The sequence below is a fragment of the Beta vulgaris genome, chromosome 4, assembly GCF_026745355.1.
Source record: "Beta vulgaris subsp. vulgaris cultivar EL10 chromosome 4, EL10.2, whole genome shotgun sequence".
NCBI classification, from domain to species: domain Eukaryota; kingdom Viridiplantae; phylum Streptophyta; class Magnoliopsida; order Caryophyllales; family Amaranthaceae; genus Beta; species Beta vulgaris.
Genome location: NC_079205.1, coordinates 64,816,891 through 64,834,198, shown reverse-complemented (window position 1 = coordinate 64,834,198; position 17,308 = coordinate 64,816,891). Strand labels below are relative to the sequence as shown.

Genomic DNA, 17,308 nt, shown 5'->3' with positions numbered 1-17,308 from the left:
CACTAGAATTAATTATACTACCTAAACATATTTATGAAATTTTGCCTAGGAGTCCGTTTTAATCACAATGTATCATCTATTTTGAAACGGAGGAAGTATATAACTTTGAATTAATGTTAATTTCAAAAAAAAAAAAATAAGTGTATTTAGATGAAAATTTTTATAAAGCTATCATTTTTAACAATTTTTTTTTTTCAAAATAATTTTTAAAAATAAATTTCATAAAATTACCTTTTACGTCAAAAAATTTCAAAACATTACCACTTAGCGGTTTTAGTTTTATTTGACAGTTAAAACCAGGTCTGACAATCTCGTGTTATTCACTTGAGCATGTTACCAAACTCAAATGGATTATTGTAGTTGACCTACTATGAGGTCGCAGGTCACTTGGAAGGAAGGAGTATTGTGCTTCGATGAGGTCGTGGGTCCTTCGGGAGGTAGGGAAATTTCTGGAAATCAGGAAATGTGCTTATTTCAGTAGCATGTGGTGATTAAACTTCGTTGTAATGGTCAAACTTAACTAAAACTGTTATGTGGCAGTGTTTTGGGATTTTGTTAACAGGTAGTTTAATTTTTTTAAAAAATAAAAAAGTAATTTCCTTCTAAGTAAAGATTTTGATATCGAGACGTACCCCTTACAAAAACATAAAACAACACAATATTTGCCAATGTTGAAGCCTTTCCTTGCCGACGTTGCTATTGATTTGGTTGGTGTTTATATTTAAGAAATGAAATACTTCATAAATGTTGAGATCACCTTACAAAGAAAAAAACAACATTTTAAGATCAAGGCCCAACTATCAATGTTTTTGGACTAGGCCACAATTTATTTGCATCAAGATTGTCCTTTTGGCCCTTTAACATTGAACATTTATAATAATTAATCAACATTAAAAGGCCCGTCAATTATTGCTTGAAAAAAAAAAAAAAAAGACTACCATGATTTTAGCTCCACTATTAGAGAGATAGTGATAAGTTCATGATATTGTGGGATAAAAAGATGAATTATTTATGCATAGTGCTTCACCCATGAATCAAAAAGCCATAATATTAGGGATGAGTTGTCAATATGGTGACATATCATTGAGTGCTACATTGAAAAAGTGTCTTCTTAAGTACTAAAAAGTTGTCAAAAACTTGTTTAAAATTAGCATACAGATCAAAGAGTGTTTTGAGTTCAGAAAAAGAAACTCACAAAAAGAAAAAAAAAATTAAAAAAATATTAATGGACCAAAAGTTCTCTTTCACATCAAAAACTTTTTTTAAAAATATAATATTTCTTACTGTGGAATGAAAAGAGTATTTGTTTAATGTTTTTTGTTTTCTAAATGATCAAATATAGGGTTAAATTTTGTAAGTTTTGTGCATTTATCAACCTTGGATTTTTTTAATAACGTGAGTTAGAATCCCTTACAAGTAGGACAGAGTTTGAAAATCCTTCTAGCAAGGGGTTCTATTTAATTGTCGAAGGTGATGCTAACACCACTAGCCTATCATCTGCTGCTTAGATATTACTGTGGTCGTTACTGTCTATGGAGTAGTAGTATAACACTACAAGTCTATTACAGTATAGGGGAATGAAGTTCCTGTTTTATGTACAATAATATCAAAAAGCTAAGGAAACATTCAAAGACCTTCCTGAATCCTGACAGAGAAGTAAAATAAAGAAAGATTACCTGTTACAAAAGCAGGTAGAATAACTTCTTCAACCCAAATTCTTAGACTGCAAGAAAGAATCTTACTTCCATTTACTTTACATCAGCTGAAAGTCTTGTAACAACAACTCAGACAGTCAGACTGAATAATTACAGAAGAAATCAACTAAATATGCTATTTTGTTACTTGCATTACAACCAAACACTCTAATCTTCTCAATCAAACAAAAAAAATCTTTAAAAAACCAACAAAAGAAAAGAAGGCAGACTAAAATAAAGTACAAGACCCTTCTTCCTTGCTAACTATAGGAGAGTGAACACAGGGAGAATCCTGGGTCGCGAGCAGTGATTCGATTGATGAGGAAGAAAAAGATTTCTTGGTTCAGTTCTCCACTTTAACGACAACGATAGAGAAAAGGATTGATCACACATGAATTGTTGGGAAAAAGTTTTATATTAACCTCACTCTTAAGAAGATACTCCTTAAATTACACTCCTACAGATTTATACCTACAAAGAACCTTACATCTTAAAATCTTATCTTGAACATAAAACCCTGGCATCACCATGATCTTAACTCGACTTGGACCGTGTCCCTTCTGTTTATCAGTAACAATATCTTCCATATAGTGAGGATCGAACGGTCTATTTTCTTCCACCCTTAAGATAGATAATGGCGGATAGAAAGAGAACGCGAGCAAATGAAGCAACCAAATGCATTTAGCAGCAACGAAGAATGACTGAAGTAACGTTTCAGACCAAGGTCTAGTCCAATTTAGTGTCTTAATAATGCAGCTCATTTTCTGGTCACAGAAGTTACTAAACTCTTCACTGTAATACTTTGTTCCTTTCTTCAACACTTCATTCCAACTTAAATTCCTCAATGAAGCAAATGACTGAAACTGTGCTAACCTTTGTTGCTGAGGATCTAGTATTTTTGGCATCCCATTTTTCTGAAACACGCAGTTCTCGAAATCTTGGTAGAATGCTTGGTTTATAATCGCCTCTAAATGATAGAAAACTGCCTTAGAATACCTCGAATTTAAGGACAGTTTAAAGGGTTTTAACAGCAAGTTTAAATTTTCGGTAAGTTGTTCATCACTTTCTTCAATTTGCTCAATCAATGTCTTACAGAACTGTTTTACTGATAATCTTGCTTCTGATACAATCTGTAAAAACCCTTCTACCATTACTTCTTCACTTACTGGCATCATCAAACTGTCATCATTCTTCTTCACTGCATCACCTGTCTTTTCTCTTTTCGAAACTGCTTGTCTTAGGGCCTTCTTTAGCCCCTCACAGTAAGACTCCAAATTGTCGAGCTTCTTTTTCAACTCCCCAAATGAAGATCTCATCTCCGAAACTTCCAGTAAAGCTGCTTCCTTCTTCTGATTCGCATCAATCAGCTCTTTTTTCAATGCTTCAATCGATACATTCCCTAGATCTTTTAAAACTGAAGAAACCTCCTCAGATTCTGTTCTTAACGGTGAAAAAGTACAGTTTTCGTTGTTTTTTGGCCTTCGTTTGAACAACCACGAAAGAATCATACCCCGAGATTTATTATTCTTATGACGTGCAGTGCTACTCATAGTCGTGTGAGAATCTGTTAGTGGCACAACCATGTTAGAGTACTTACAACTCTTGTTATGATCATTATCAATGCTGCTAATAGTTGCAGGCTTACACTGGTTGCATGATGATACTGATTTCAGATCTCCTAAACTATTTCTTCTTCTCGACTTAAGAACTTCTGTCCCTGGCGAATTTTCTAGGAACGTAAAGTGATTCGTGCACGAGCTAGTGACTGATTTACAATCATCTGCAGGGCAAATATGGTGGTTGTCTAAGTTCACTACATGATCATCTCTTCCATCCCAACTCTCGCAAATCGATTGGCTTGCTATTTGGAGATTGTTATACCCTGGTAAGGAAGGTTCATCTTCATAACTCTGTGAAGTATAACACAAGCTATATAAGCATCTTACTGTATTATGTTCATCAAATAATTTACTGTCATGACTTGTACTTTACTTCTAAGTACCACTAATCTGACAGAATTAAAGCAGTCTAACTAACAACATTCATAAACGAATCACTCTAATCTTAAGCTCTATTAAGAAATTCTACACGTGAGCTAGGAGAATCAGAGTATGACTAACATACTGTATAAGCTAATGAGCTAATCCATCTTTTCCTAACATACGGGCGATTTTAAGAACTAGGATGAACCTCACTGGGTTCGTTGTGGTCAAGCTCTCCTCCAACGTAGGTTTGTGTACACAAATCCACTGAAATTCAGAACATACAAAGATCACAATTCAGGACTATACAGAAAAATTATGGAGTACAAGTTACTCTCTCAAATCCAAATAAGCCATCACAATTATCTTGTTCACTTTAACACTCATTTCTATCTGTATCCCTTAGTAAAACATTACACAATCATTATATCAATAAAAACATATTGATAAGGGTCAATCCTTATCACATAGAGTATATCTCTAACTTAATCTAATTTCACACTTAGTTCACTTTCTACACAAGACTCAATGTCTCAATACTTCCTTCGTTCTTTTTTAATTATGTTATTTGGACTTATTGTGTTTGTTGTTTGTTAATAAACAACTTTCACAATTAATATTTTTAACAATTGCTTTCGTAGATATTATACTCTAAGAATATACATTCAGACAAATTCAATAAGGTTCGGTTTAATATGTTAGTTTAAGAATATGGTTAAAATAGGGTATATTAAGAAGATAAATAGCTACAACATAGAGGTGATCATGGGCCTGACCAGGCCGGGTTCGGGTCGGGTCGGTCCGTGCCTTAAAAAATTATCTATTGGTCGGGCTGGGCCAAAATTTTGTGCTCAAAGCCCGTTATTTCGGGCCAAAATGAGCAGGCTTTTCGAGTCGAGCCAAAAAATAGATTAAAAAGTCACATTTGGCTTTCCCGAAGCAGAAAAATCAGGCTGGACCTGATCGCGGGCTAAAAAATTCTGCCCAAAACCCTCCCAAAAAGTGGGCCGGGCCAAAATGATCAGCTCTACTACAGCAATAAAAGTAAAAAGGTTGACTATTGAAGTAAAATGTGACATTTTTTTTCTCAAGACTTGGTAGGTACCTTGTGCAGTAATTTTAGACTTATTTAAGATACAACTACTAATAAGTGAAGCCTTTTTACTTATGTAGGGAGTAAAATACACTTTAGTACTCCCTCCGTCCCATAATATAGTGCTTGTTTCTTTTTTCACGGTCTCCAATACGTAACTTTGACCTTTAATATCTTCAATTCCTTATTAATAAAAAATATAAAAAGTTGATATTATGAAACTACACATTGAGACGAATCTAACAAGATCCTACATGAATATGTTTTTTTATATATACAAATGAGAATATTCGGTCAAAGATTTTAAAGTTTGACCACCAAAAATGAAATAGGCACTATATTATGGGACGGAGGGAGTAGTAATTATTATTGACTTACTTTAATCAAATTTTCTGGTCTACTTATAGTCAAACAAATTGGGTTGAAGTTTAAGTACATTAGTACTTTAATTATGGTAAGATAAAGTCAAATATTGGTTAGAATCGAAGTTGAAAAAAAAAATCAACTGTAGAATTCAAATGTACAAGTTTGATTTTATTTCATTTAAGATTTGGTAATTATGAAAAAAAATTTCACATTGATTATGAATATTACCAACCCCAAGCACAAAGATGTTGAGAAGACAAGTAGTTGCTACTAATGCTAGGAAGAATAAGAGGGAACATTGATAGTCATAATTCATAAACTCATAATGGTAGATAAATCCATTATTGAAAAAAGTCAAATTATCCTAGATACCTTTTATTTTAACTTTTATTAATTAAAAGCAAACAATAGAATTGCCAATACATTGTAACAATTATTGCTAGAAACAAACTCATGAAAATTCAAAATCCCTACTATTCTAATAACCACATATATAATTTCCTCCAAAAAAAAAAAAAAATACTTCTACTATATCAAAATTTTATGAGTACTTATTAGTTAAATCTGATAATGACATTATAACAAACAATCAATTCTACCACCACACCATACTAATTACTCCCTCTATTTCAAAATATAAGTCATTTGCGTTTTACGAAAATTTGCTTTGACTATAAATAACTCTCAAATACGTTAAATAAAAATTAAAAAATTATAAAAATTATACCGTTGGATTCGTCTTGAAAAATACTATAATAATATTATTTTTAAAAATTTTTATCAACATAAATTGAGAGTAATTAACAGTCAAAGTTCGATCTCGAATATCGTGCGTGCCTTATATTGTGAAACGGAGGGAGTACTACATAAGGAAGATCGCTACATCTACTTACTGGATAGACTCTCCAATAGAAATAGGCAATTAATAAATAATTAATTATGCGGAGTCGTACTCCGACTAATTATTAATATCCATCTCTATTCTCTAGTGGGTAGATTATCCGATGGGTAGACAAAGTTTTTCCGAAAACGACTAGAACATGAGGTTCTTTTCGTTTTCGAAACCCCAGTTGTTTTCGTGCTACAAAGATAGTATAAACTTTAAAGGATAGGAGAGACTTACAGGAGTAAAGACAGGATAATCATGCCCAGAAAACTGAGAAGAAGGACGAGAATGAGAAGGAAGAAGATCAGGAGGAGAAGTAGAAGATAGAAATCTGAGATGAGAAGGACTATTATTAATATTATTATTATTCCCTTGTATTAAAGCAGCATGAAGTGCTCTTAATTCCACAGCTTTAGCAATGGCAGCTTGTATATCTTCTCTACTAATATTTCCACCATCTCCTTTAACAGATTTTGCTGCTGCCATGAATAAAAACTATAGCATGAAAAACAAATTGAATGAATCAAAAAAAATAAAATAAGGGGTCCCCTAAATTTAGTTTTTTGAGAAGTTTTTTTTTTTTTTTTGTATAGGATTAGAGAGAAGACAAAAAGAATGGACAAAATGAGAGTGATAAAAATGATGGGTTATGTTTATGAGGATAGATAGAGGATATCTAGTAATGGAAGTTGGAGAACCATAGAAGAAATGAGAGAGAAAGAGAAGAAAAAAGATTGATTTGTAGTATATTGATATTGTAATTTGTAGTATGTTTCACTTAAAAGGGTGTGCATGTGATGGAAAGAAGGTGAGGAGTGGAATTTACTCCAATTTGGGCAAAGATAAGGTTTGTTTTTACTAAAATAGGCTTGTTTTTCTTTTAATGGGTATGATAATTTGTGGGGTTGTGGAGGGTATTATTGACTTTTTAGTGTGTGACCATAACACATGGAGATGGCACTAGTTGTGTTATGATTGTTTCATGGTAATATATTGTCATGTTACTTTGTGTAATTATGGTACAATTAAATGAAATTGATATAATCTTTTGTCTAATTTAGATTATTAATCATTCTATTTTTTAATATATATGGTATGTCAACTCTATATCGATAATTGAATTGATTAACTTTAATTAGATTTGCATTGTGGATAAAATTGACTTAAATATTCATTGGTTTTATAAGTGACCTGTAATCTCGCTTTATTGTAGATGTCACCTAGTTTAGTTGGTAAAGTTTTGTGAGTGTAATACTCAAAACTTGTGATCACAAATCTAACACCATTGTGCTTAGTCATTCTCTAACAACAACAACAATCTCGCTTTCATATTATAAATCGACATTTAATAAGCATTAGTATGGTAGAATGTCTTATACTCAAATATAAAACGATAGTTTTGTCTCGAAAGTCTTCTAATTAGAAATGAAGGAAATAAATATTGCTTTCAAATACTATATAAAGTTTTTTATTTAAAATTTAAATAGATACTTCTATGCTTAGAAGTTTTTTTTTTTAGACCCCTTTCAATACTCCCGTGGTAAGAAGAATGAGTTGTCCTCACACGTGGTCATTCACCTAAAGGCCCAACAAGCCCGAACCCCCCGCCCCCAACAACATTGATGTGAACTTTAATCTTCCGTGTATGAGATAGGAAATCATACAATTGGATTCGATGGTCCTTAGTCATGCGTAGAAGTAAATGAAAAACGGCCTAGGAGTACATTTTAGTTGATGCCCTTTACACCCCATATACACACACACTGCACACATGGTGCTAGTAGTAGTAGGTGTAGACAGTAGACTCATGCTTGTGCAAATGAGTGCTATGTGTTCTCATCCATTGAGTTGATAAGTACATGAATCACGGGCGAAATTGAGAATACCAAATTGCCTAATGTTTTCTATTTACGTTGTTTAAGAGGAGTGTTTCTATAATTTTAGGGACAAAAACATTTGGTGAATAGCATAATTATAAATTTCTTGCTATTAATCCAATAACTCAGATTATACTCGGTTACAACTCCAAATCCACAATTTTAATTTTGTCATGAGTAAAATTCAATGACTTTGCATATTTTCTTCAAAGTAAATACTTTCACAATCCGTGCAGATTGACTAATGAACCAAACCTATTTAAATACATATCAGCTTTTGACAAATCACAAACCTAATAACAAGAAGTCACACTATTGACGACTATGACGAGGGGATAAAACCCGGCCCATAATAAACTAAAAAAAGTAAAAAGAAAATTACAAAAATGTTTATCAGCAACTCTAAAATTTCAATATTATATTGTTACGAGATAACAGTAGGGTTTGTTCTCCCCAACTTCTTTTAAGTTCAGTTCAGTTATGGACAACACTTTTACTCTCAGTTTCTTACATATCACTATTCAGATCAGTTCGGTTCAAGTGTTTTATGTCGAAAAGACCATGTCCATAGTAGAAGAAAAATGGAGGGTTGGATTACTTCCAAAAATGTATATATATGATGATCAGTGAAGTAATCAATATAACTTGGATAACATCTGCTAAACGTATCTTGTAAGATAATGCATATGTTGAGAAATGAATTTTGGACCCTTTGTAAAATTGAAGAAACTGTGATTGTGAACATAACATGTCATGTGGGATACGGTATGGTTGTCTGCATATGAAATGTTATTTGGAGTGGAATTCCATGTAGGATTAGAAGTGTTTGTGTTAATAATTTGTTGGTTTTTGTTGTCTTTGTAACCACTTTAGGTAGAAATAGCTCATTATTATAGATGTTAATTAACTTTGTAAATCAACCACCCCCCAAAAAAGCTTCTTGATCGATCTGTTTGTCAACCTCCACATGCAAAAAGCTTGTCTTTTTAACTAATCTTGTTCAGAAAATGACCACGTTAATCAAATTATTTAAACTTAATTTTAATTTTTTGTTTTTGCTAGCCTAATTTAGACCTCTTAATTTTTACTAGGTTGAGCTTTTTTTATTATTATTAGGAAAGATAATTGGTCCGAAGATCAATCTCTGCTAGGCTAGCAAATTAAAAGGCACAACAGCTCAGAGGTTGGGTACAAGGCTAAGCAGCCTTGAAGCAAATGTCCCAACGTATTGTTAGGATGAGGATTCGAACCCTAGGCAGCCCTGGAATTCGGGATAGTACTTCACTGAGCTACCACCTCTCCCTCTTATTAGGTTGAGCTATAGTTTAAGTAGATACACTTTTAGGAGCAATATTTATTTGTTCATAGCTACTAAGACGCAATTTTAATTATTAATATATTTAACTTGTTTAGAGTTTTAGTTTAAAAACTATTATTGAAAGATGGTATCATGAAATTTCATTTGATTATGACTTTTTTTGTTTAAAGTTTGGTTATTTTCTCTAGTAAGGATACATAAACAAACACCTTTATAGACATTTGAGACTATGACGCTGTTGGCCTATTCTTTTGAACTTATTTTGGCTTAAATTAACTGAATTGAAATTAAACTAACTGAAATTAAATTTAATAACTAAATTAAAATTAAATTAACTGAACTAAACTGAAATTAAATTATTATAAAAAAAAACTGAAATTAAATTAATTGAATTGAAATTCAATTAAATTAATTAAATTGAAATTAAATTAACTAAAATTAAAATTAATTGAAAATAAATTCAGAAGAACAGGGACTATTAGCTAACACTACGAAGTAGAGATGGCCAACAGTGCGGGCCAATCCAGCCCATCCAACCCAGCCCACCTCGTGGACCGGGCTCGCAAAAAGCCCGATCCAGTCCAGCTCGAACCGTGAAATTGGTGGGTGGGCCGTGGGCTAGATTTTTTGAGCCCAGCCCACTAAAGCCCTCTACTAAAACCGCCCAGCCTAGACCACGAAACCGGTCCAGCCCAACCCATGAACTGGACCAGCCTAGTCCAAGTTATTATTGAACCAAATTGTGTATATTTTAATCAAATTGTATATATTTTAATCAATTTGCATATATTATAATTCAATCAAATTTTAAAATAATGAAATTATTCATTAATTTTAATAATTGTATATATTTTTTTATTCATTTTAAAAAATTTATATAACATAAAATAAATATTTTCAATGATTAAATATGTTTGAAAAAAGTATCTCATGCCGGCCCGCCAGCCTGGTCCAGCCCACTAGACCCATGAACCGCCAGAACCGCTCCCCAAATCGTGAAAACCGGTAACAGACCGGTGTGGGCCAAGATTTTTCAGCCCGCGGACCAGCCCACCCAACCCATGAATTTCACGGTCCGGTCCTAGGCCGTGAAATCTCAGCCCAGCCCGCTACGACCCACGGTCTGGCCCGCCCAGCCCGCACCAGTGGCCATCACTACTACGAAGTGGTCAAACAAATCATGTGAACTAATCAACTGGTCCACTAACAAGTTAATTGGATGGTTTTGTATCTTCTTCTTCCACAACTTTACTGTACTTAATATGTTAAATTTCAATGCAACACTCCTATTTAGCAACTAATAAAAGCATAAAATGGTAAAAAGCTATTAGAAGTATGTTAATTTGTCAAAAAGAAAGTCTTAGGATACTTTTACGAGACAATGACCATTATGACTCATTCCAAGTTTCCAACAACTTCCATAATCTTCTCAGATTTCAACATTTTAAGACCCTAATAACATCATCAACTAACCCGCTTTTGAGTGGATTATCTTTTTGGCAGTATCATATACAAACAAGAAATTAGGTGTTGTAAACCAAAGAGATTATCACACTTATTTTTATTAGGAGATATAATTGGCTATAGCCTAGAAGATCAATCCCTGTCAGATAACTAGTCTATATAACATACCAGTTTAAATGTTATCTACAAGGTTAAATAGCCTAGAAGACAACATTCATACCCTGCCTAAAAGCGCACTGCCACCACAAAAGAAATATCTAACATGTTGTTGGGACGAGTAATTATACATTTATACCCCTAGGCAATCTCTGACATCAAAAGTGGTACTTCATTGAGGTTTTACCTCTTCTTCAAAGAGATTATAATATGATTAGGGGTTAGGAGTCGATTCTCATCTATAAATTAACTAATTTATACTTATCTTTAGAAAAATAGAACGAGTTCAAAGAAGCAGAAAAATTGTGAGAAGTTAGGAAAATGTATAGAGTAGTTTTGAAAAACTAAAAAGTTGCGAAAATTAATGAAATAGAACAAGTTATGTTTTTGTGTGTTTAAAGAAGCCACAAGAGCAAGATGAGAATCGATCTCATGATTTTCTAAAATCGGAAGAGAAGCTCTAACTAATTGAGTTATCCCTCATTCTCATAGAACAATTCCTTTAATTTTTAAGTTATTAATTATGCAAATTTAAAGAAGAGTTCCTTTTATTATATGTAAAATTTGCTCTTAGGAATTGCACTATATGGACTACGGTTGTCCCTTTCATCATACTCCCTCCCTTTTTTTATTGTTATACTTACAATTTTCATGTATGTCAATACAAAATTTTGACAACTAATACGTATCTCTAGTTTTGCATGTGTAAAAATATAAAAAGTACATATTAATAAAATATATATTAAGACGAATCTAACACGATCTCACATGACTATGTTTTTATTCACGTATAAATCACAATGGTCAAAGTGATATTTGTGGTGGATGATATAGAATATCAAAGTGTGACAATTAAAAAACGGAAGTAGTATTTACAAAATAACATAGCTCAAAAAAGCGACGTTACATACATAACTTTCTTTGATTTATACCTCCGTTTTTCATATTATTTGCAACAATTAGACATTATTTACTTATGAGAACGTATTGTGTCGGACTCGTCCGACCATAATCTTGGTCGGACGACTTTCAGGTGGTTCCAATTTTTTTTCAGGTAGTCTTCATTTTTTTTCAGGTGGTTCCAATTTTTTTTCAGGTAGTCTTCATTTTGTTTTCAGTTAGTCTTTTTGTTTTTCAGTGGGTTTTTGTGCTTCAGTTAGACTTACTTGGGTTTCAGTTGGTCTTTATTCTTTTTCAGGTAGTCTACATTTTTCTTCAGGTAGTCTTCATTTTGTTTCAGTTAGTCCATTATTTCTTTCAGTTTGCCCATTATTTCTTTCAGTTGGTCCAACTGAAAGAAAAGAAAGTCCAACTGAAAGAAAACAAAGTCTAACTGAAAGAAAAGAAAGTCTAACTGAAAGAATAAAAAACACCAACTGAAAGAAAAAAAGAACTAACTGAAAGAATAAATAAGAAGAAGATGCCAAAGACACATTAAGAGCACCAAACAACAACAACGGGTTTAAACTCCGACGAATGAGGGTTCTCCGACTCACCTGAATTCTGTTCCTTCTGATTTTTCTGCTGAAGTTGGTGCACTGGACAACAAATCTCTTCCTGAAGAGCTTTCAAGAAATGTTGTGTTTCTATCGTGCGACAATTCCGGTTCTATCGTGCGACAATTTCGGATGAAGATGAGTAGAGGAGAGAGAAAGAGGTACATTTACTATTCATTCAGACTTTTAGTATGTATGCAGTATGTATGTATCATTGTCATCTATCCTAATCTTGATATCATCTATGCAAATGACTAAGGTTCTCTGCAGATTCCATTTGCTGACTTTTCAAATCATGATGGACTCTCTGAGTCTGTTGTTCTATGTGATGAAAAAGAACAAGTTCGGGAGGAAGTGAAAAGATTTTTGGATTTTAAATTTGTTTCAACAAATTCAGAGTACTGGGCTCAGCCCGTCTGACAATATGCATTGGGTCAGACGGTCTGACCCAATACTTTCACTTTACTTATATTTTATGTCAAATCGTTGCAAATAATATAAACAGAGGTAGGAATTCTTTCTGTAATGGCATTTAAGAATAAATAAAGACATTTTTTTCCAACAAAAAAATTGAGAATTGTCGTTTTCTATTTCTTTTAATGTTTGTCATCCACACTCTAGAACCATGCATTTTCTATCTCTCTTTTACGTGTAAAATAAAGGAATCGAGCAGGATCCAATAAAGGGTTTGAAAAGAATAAGACTTTAACTCCAAAGACTAACATACAAGTAATTTTTTTTTTACTGGAAAATGGTGAAATTTTTTAATTTAGTTGCCATGGAAGTACCATTTAACATTATGTGGGTAAAAGTTGAGGGGAATTTTATTCCTCTTGGATTTTCTCGTATAGTGTTTGTAGGTTGTCCTGTTGTGATTGTATCCTCTGAAAAAGAAGATTCCGAAATTTCTTTTATTACTAATTTACTACTCCATTATAATTAGAAAAAAGAAAGCAGATAACCTAAATCACCCTTGGGAACTACAAATGTTTTTGCGATACAAAATAATGGAGTATGATAAAGCTTGAAAGGAGCGCAGATTCGCAATACATAACCTCCTGAACCCGAGCAAGATGGTTTGAGCGCCACATATGACACATCAAGTTTCTGATTCGAGACTTGTCGTTATAGCAATGTATTCATGTGGTAGTTGCTCCCTTCTTACCCTCCACGTTGATCTGGTTATATGGGGTGTGGGTGAAAGTGTAGGTTTCACCCAGAGGGATATATGAGGGTGTGCAAGGAGCACAACAACACAGGACCTCCAAAATTATAAAGCCCCAAAATATATTATTTTGAAAATTTTACTTCATATTTGAAAAAATCACCTTTGTTTTCCAGCCTTAATAAATTTGTCAAAGATGTATCTTTAAATTTTCAACTTTCCATCTTTAAAACTCTAACATTCCATCTTTATTTTCTATAAATTTAGGGGGCCAACCGCCCAACTTTCATGTTAGAACCGGGACATCAAAATCTTCAAGACGACCCTAATTTCACCCACATAGCCCGAAATTTACCATTTACTAGTAGATGGATCCTCTCTAAAAAAAAAAAGCGCAATACAGACCTCTAGACTAGCACTGGCTTATTTCAGCCGCAACTCAAAGTACATTTCCCCGAATAGGGTTATGAATGAGACAAACAACACTAAGCTATAAGGAAGCAAGTATATATGTCCAATAATTTTCCCCAAAAAAATAAATATTCAACGGTGGTCATAATTAGAAGTGCTTATTGATCAAGTCGATTGCAAGCTCTTGGTAGTTGTACTTGTGTTCGTTTAAGTTTATTCGAATTTGAGTTGAGTTTAAAACTTGACGAATCGAGATGTAATTTGAGTCGAGCTTTGACTAAGCGTTGACCGAGCCGTTATCGAAGTGTTCATGAACAAGCTTGATTTATTATTATTTTTAAGTTTTACTCGTCTTCTTTATATATTTTTGTTTTTTGAGTTTATTTTTTGACAATAAAATTTTTAACGTATTATTGTGTAATATCTAGAATAAATATATTTATGTATACATACATAATACATTATTTCGATATATAAAAAGGTAATTGAGCATGTTGCTAGCTTTTCGAGCCGAGCTTTTCATAATTCAGCTCGGCTCGATAAGGTCTCAAGGCGTACTCGAACTCGAGTTGAGTTTTGACCAACCTTTGACCGTAACCGAGTTCGAACAGTTCACGAACATAGCAAGCTCACTATCACCCTAGTCATAACCAACATGACAGTAGAAATCTAGTGATTTTGTATGATTTTGAATTTAGAAATATAGGTTCAAAATCGTTACAAATGAGTAGATTTCCACTGATCATTTTTATCATGACCGGCGTAAAAATGTTTTAGAGAAAAAAGTGGAAAATAAACTACAATAAGAACTAAACCAAGAACAAGAAACCAAAAACTATATATATTCGATTTTGACAATTTACATTCACAATATCTAGTAGTATAGAATATTAAAATTTGAAAATATGAGTTGTGACAAATTTAACACCACACCAGACTAATATACGTTTTTCATATACTTCATAAAAGTGAGATCAATATTTATCATAAGTGAAACTGTGGAAGTCAAGATATTGCAACTAATAAAAAATAAATTGACGATAATATAAAAAAAAAACTTTACTAAAATCTAATTAATATATATATATAAAAGAGGAACTTTTCGGGAGCATAGAACGCGCCACCTAGGATTGCCACGTCATCTTATTAATTTAGAGATAATAAAATTTAGAGTTTTAGAGATAATAAAAACCAAAAAAAATTATCTTTTAGGGATCTATTATAACTAGGAATCTATTATAAGTACTACTCTACTGTATATTTACTCTACGACTATGATTCACATATAAAAATCACAAAATAAAATAAAAAAACCTTTATTAATTTAGAGATAATAAAATTTAGAGTTTTAGAGATAATAAAAACCAAAAACATTTGTAGCCATTCAATATCTACTTTATTTTATTTTTAAACTTTTATTATAGTGATATACTGATATACTCTGATATGTTAGTTGACAATACCGGTCAACATGCCTTCACTTATTAGAGATGGAAACAACCATTGCAATACTAACTTTATATCAACTTTTTTAAACTTTTAATAGATAATTAAGATATTAAAGATAATCTAAAAATAAGGGTATAATGACAAATATTTTATCAATTCTTTTCAACTACAATAATGGGTTTGGGCATGATTTTTAAGAAAATGAAAAAAATGTGTAGTTTAGCATAGAGGTACTCCTTTAATTAACAAGTGTAGGGGATAAGTAAACATTAATAAAGTAAGCGCTTTTATGAGGCAATTTGATGAATAATTAATGATGATTTTATTAACATAAAGTAAAGGTAAGATTGACAATTATAGTTGTTTTTTTTTTACACAAGGTTGATTGGTCCAAATAGATAATTAACAGATGAAATATGTAAATAAAATCGTGTTGAAAAATCTCATTTTATAGTAACACAAAATCAATAATGTTAACAAAAAATTACAAAAAAAAATTATAAAAAACAACCCGTGCAACGCACGGGCTTCAAAACTAGTAATTAACAAAACTCTAAGGTCTCTAACTCTCTAACACTAATAATACAACTAAGAAGCAAACCACCACCCAACCCCCCCCCCCCCCCCCCCCCCCCAAAAGTTGGAGTTGATTATGTATGGCCCAGTTAGGCCTAATGTTTGGACTTTGGACCACATTTTTTTTGCGTGCCTAGAAAGATCAAACAGGGCCAACCCATAATAACTTCTCAGCCCACGCATGCATGCACATAAATATGAGCATTGATCTAGTATTTAACACCCTTTATTTCTACTCCACCACATACTTTTTAATGGCAATATCTGGTGGTGGTTTGGAAAAAGAAAAAAAAAAAAACTTCATAGGTAACTTTTCGTAGCTTGACAAATCACTTATATTTTCCCTTAAGTGATATACTCCCTCCGTTCTAAAATAATAGCTATAATAAGCTTGATAAATTATTGCAAAAATTGATATTTTTTCATTACTTATGTTGTTTTCTAATTTAATCGATTTTCACATAACTATAGTCCTTATTATTTTTAACTATACAATATTAATCATAGTTATATAAAGTTGCTACATCAAATGTACATATTGAAGCTTCTTTAGTAACAATAATTTACATACTGAAGTTTGTAGTCTCGCACACGAAATAACCTATGGTCAATTTGTCATGATTAGTAGGGTTAGTCATCAGTCTTGTTTTTTGCATGTTTGTATTGCTTCAAAAAAAACACTTTACATGGTAATTATGTTTATTATTACTTTCTAAAGTACAAATCACAAAAAAATAGTCAAAGAGAATATACATTGAGACGAATCTAACAAGATCTCACATGATTATATTTTTTCCTTAAATACAAATCACAAAAGATAATCAATGTTACACATGTTAATAGTGTCAAAAGTTAAAACATATCATTTTTAAAAACAAATGAAGTATATAACAACAGAAAATATATGGTCAAAATAATGTACTTTATGTCAACTTTACTTGCAAAGTTGCAACATGCGGGAGCGCAAAAACAACGATCATGCATTGAAGATAACTCAGCCCTAAATAAAATAGTAGTGATGCGAGTAATTAAAATTGCCATAAAATAAAGTGTTGCAACTTGCTAGTAAAAATAAATTGAAAAATATACTTTTTCTGTTTATTCTTACTCGCTACACTTTGACTTTTATAAGTGTCAATACATTACTTTGATTATTAATATATTTAATTGTGTATTTGTGTATTAGATCAAAGTATACATTTTTGATTTTATGAAATGTACATTGAGACGATTCCAACAATATATTGCATCATAACATAGTGATTTTATCTAATAATAAATAGTGTATATTCAAACATCATAGATGAATAAAGTAATTTTTAAAGTGTAACAAGTAATTTTAAATGTAATAAGTATGTGAATTGAGCAAAATAAA

At 32.1% G+C, this 17,308-nt stretch overlaps 1 protein-coding gene across 2 annotated transcripts; it reads right to left on the bottom strand.

The window, feature by feature from the left end:
• Positions 1 to 1,662: 1,662 nt before the first annotated feature.
• LOC104889941 (IRK-interacting protein) lies at positions 1,663 to 6,805 on the bottom strand. Of its 2 annotated transcripts, XM_010675284.4 has the most exons (3): positions 6,259 to 6,805; positions 3,340 to 3,604; positions 1,663 to 3,258 (listed from the first exon to the last, which is right to left on the bottom strand). In XM_010675284.4, exons 1-3 carry the CDS (start codon positions 6,505 to 6,507, stop codon positions 2,144 to 2,146), a joined length of 1,629 nt encoding a protein of 542 aa, XP_010673586.1. In that variant the 5' UTR covers positions 6,508 to 6,805; the 3' UTR covers positions 1,663 to 2,143. The 2 variants fall into 2 exon arrangements, with proteins under 2 accessions (XP_010673586.1, XP_010673585.1); XM_010675283.4 differs by having other exon boundaries at positions 1,663 to 3,604; positions 6,259 to 6,803.
• Positions 6,806 to 17,308: the final 10,503 nt, after the last annotated feature.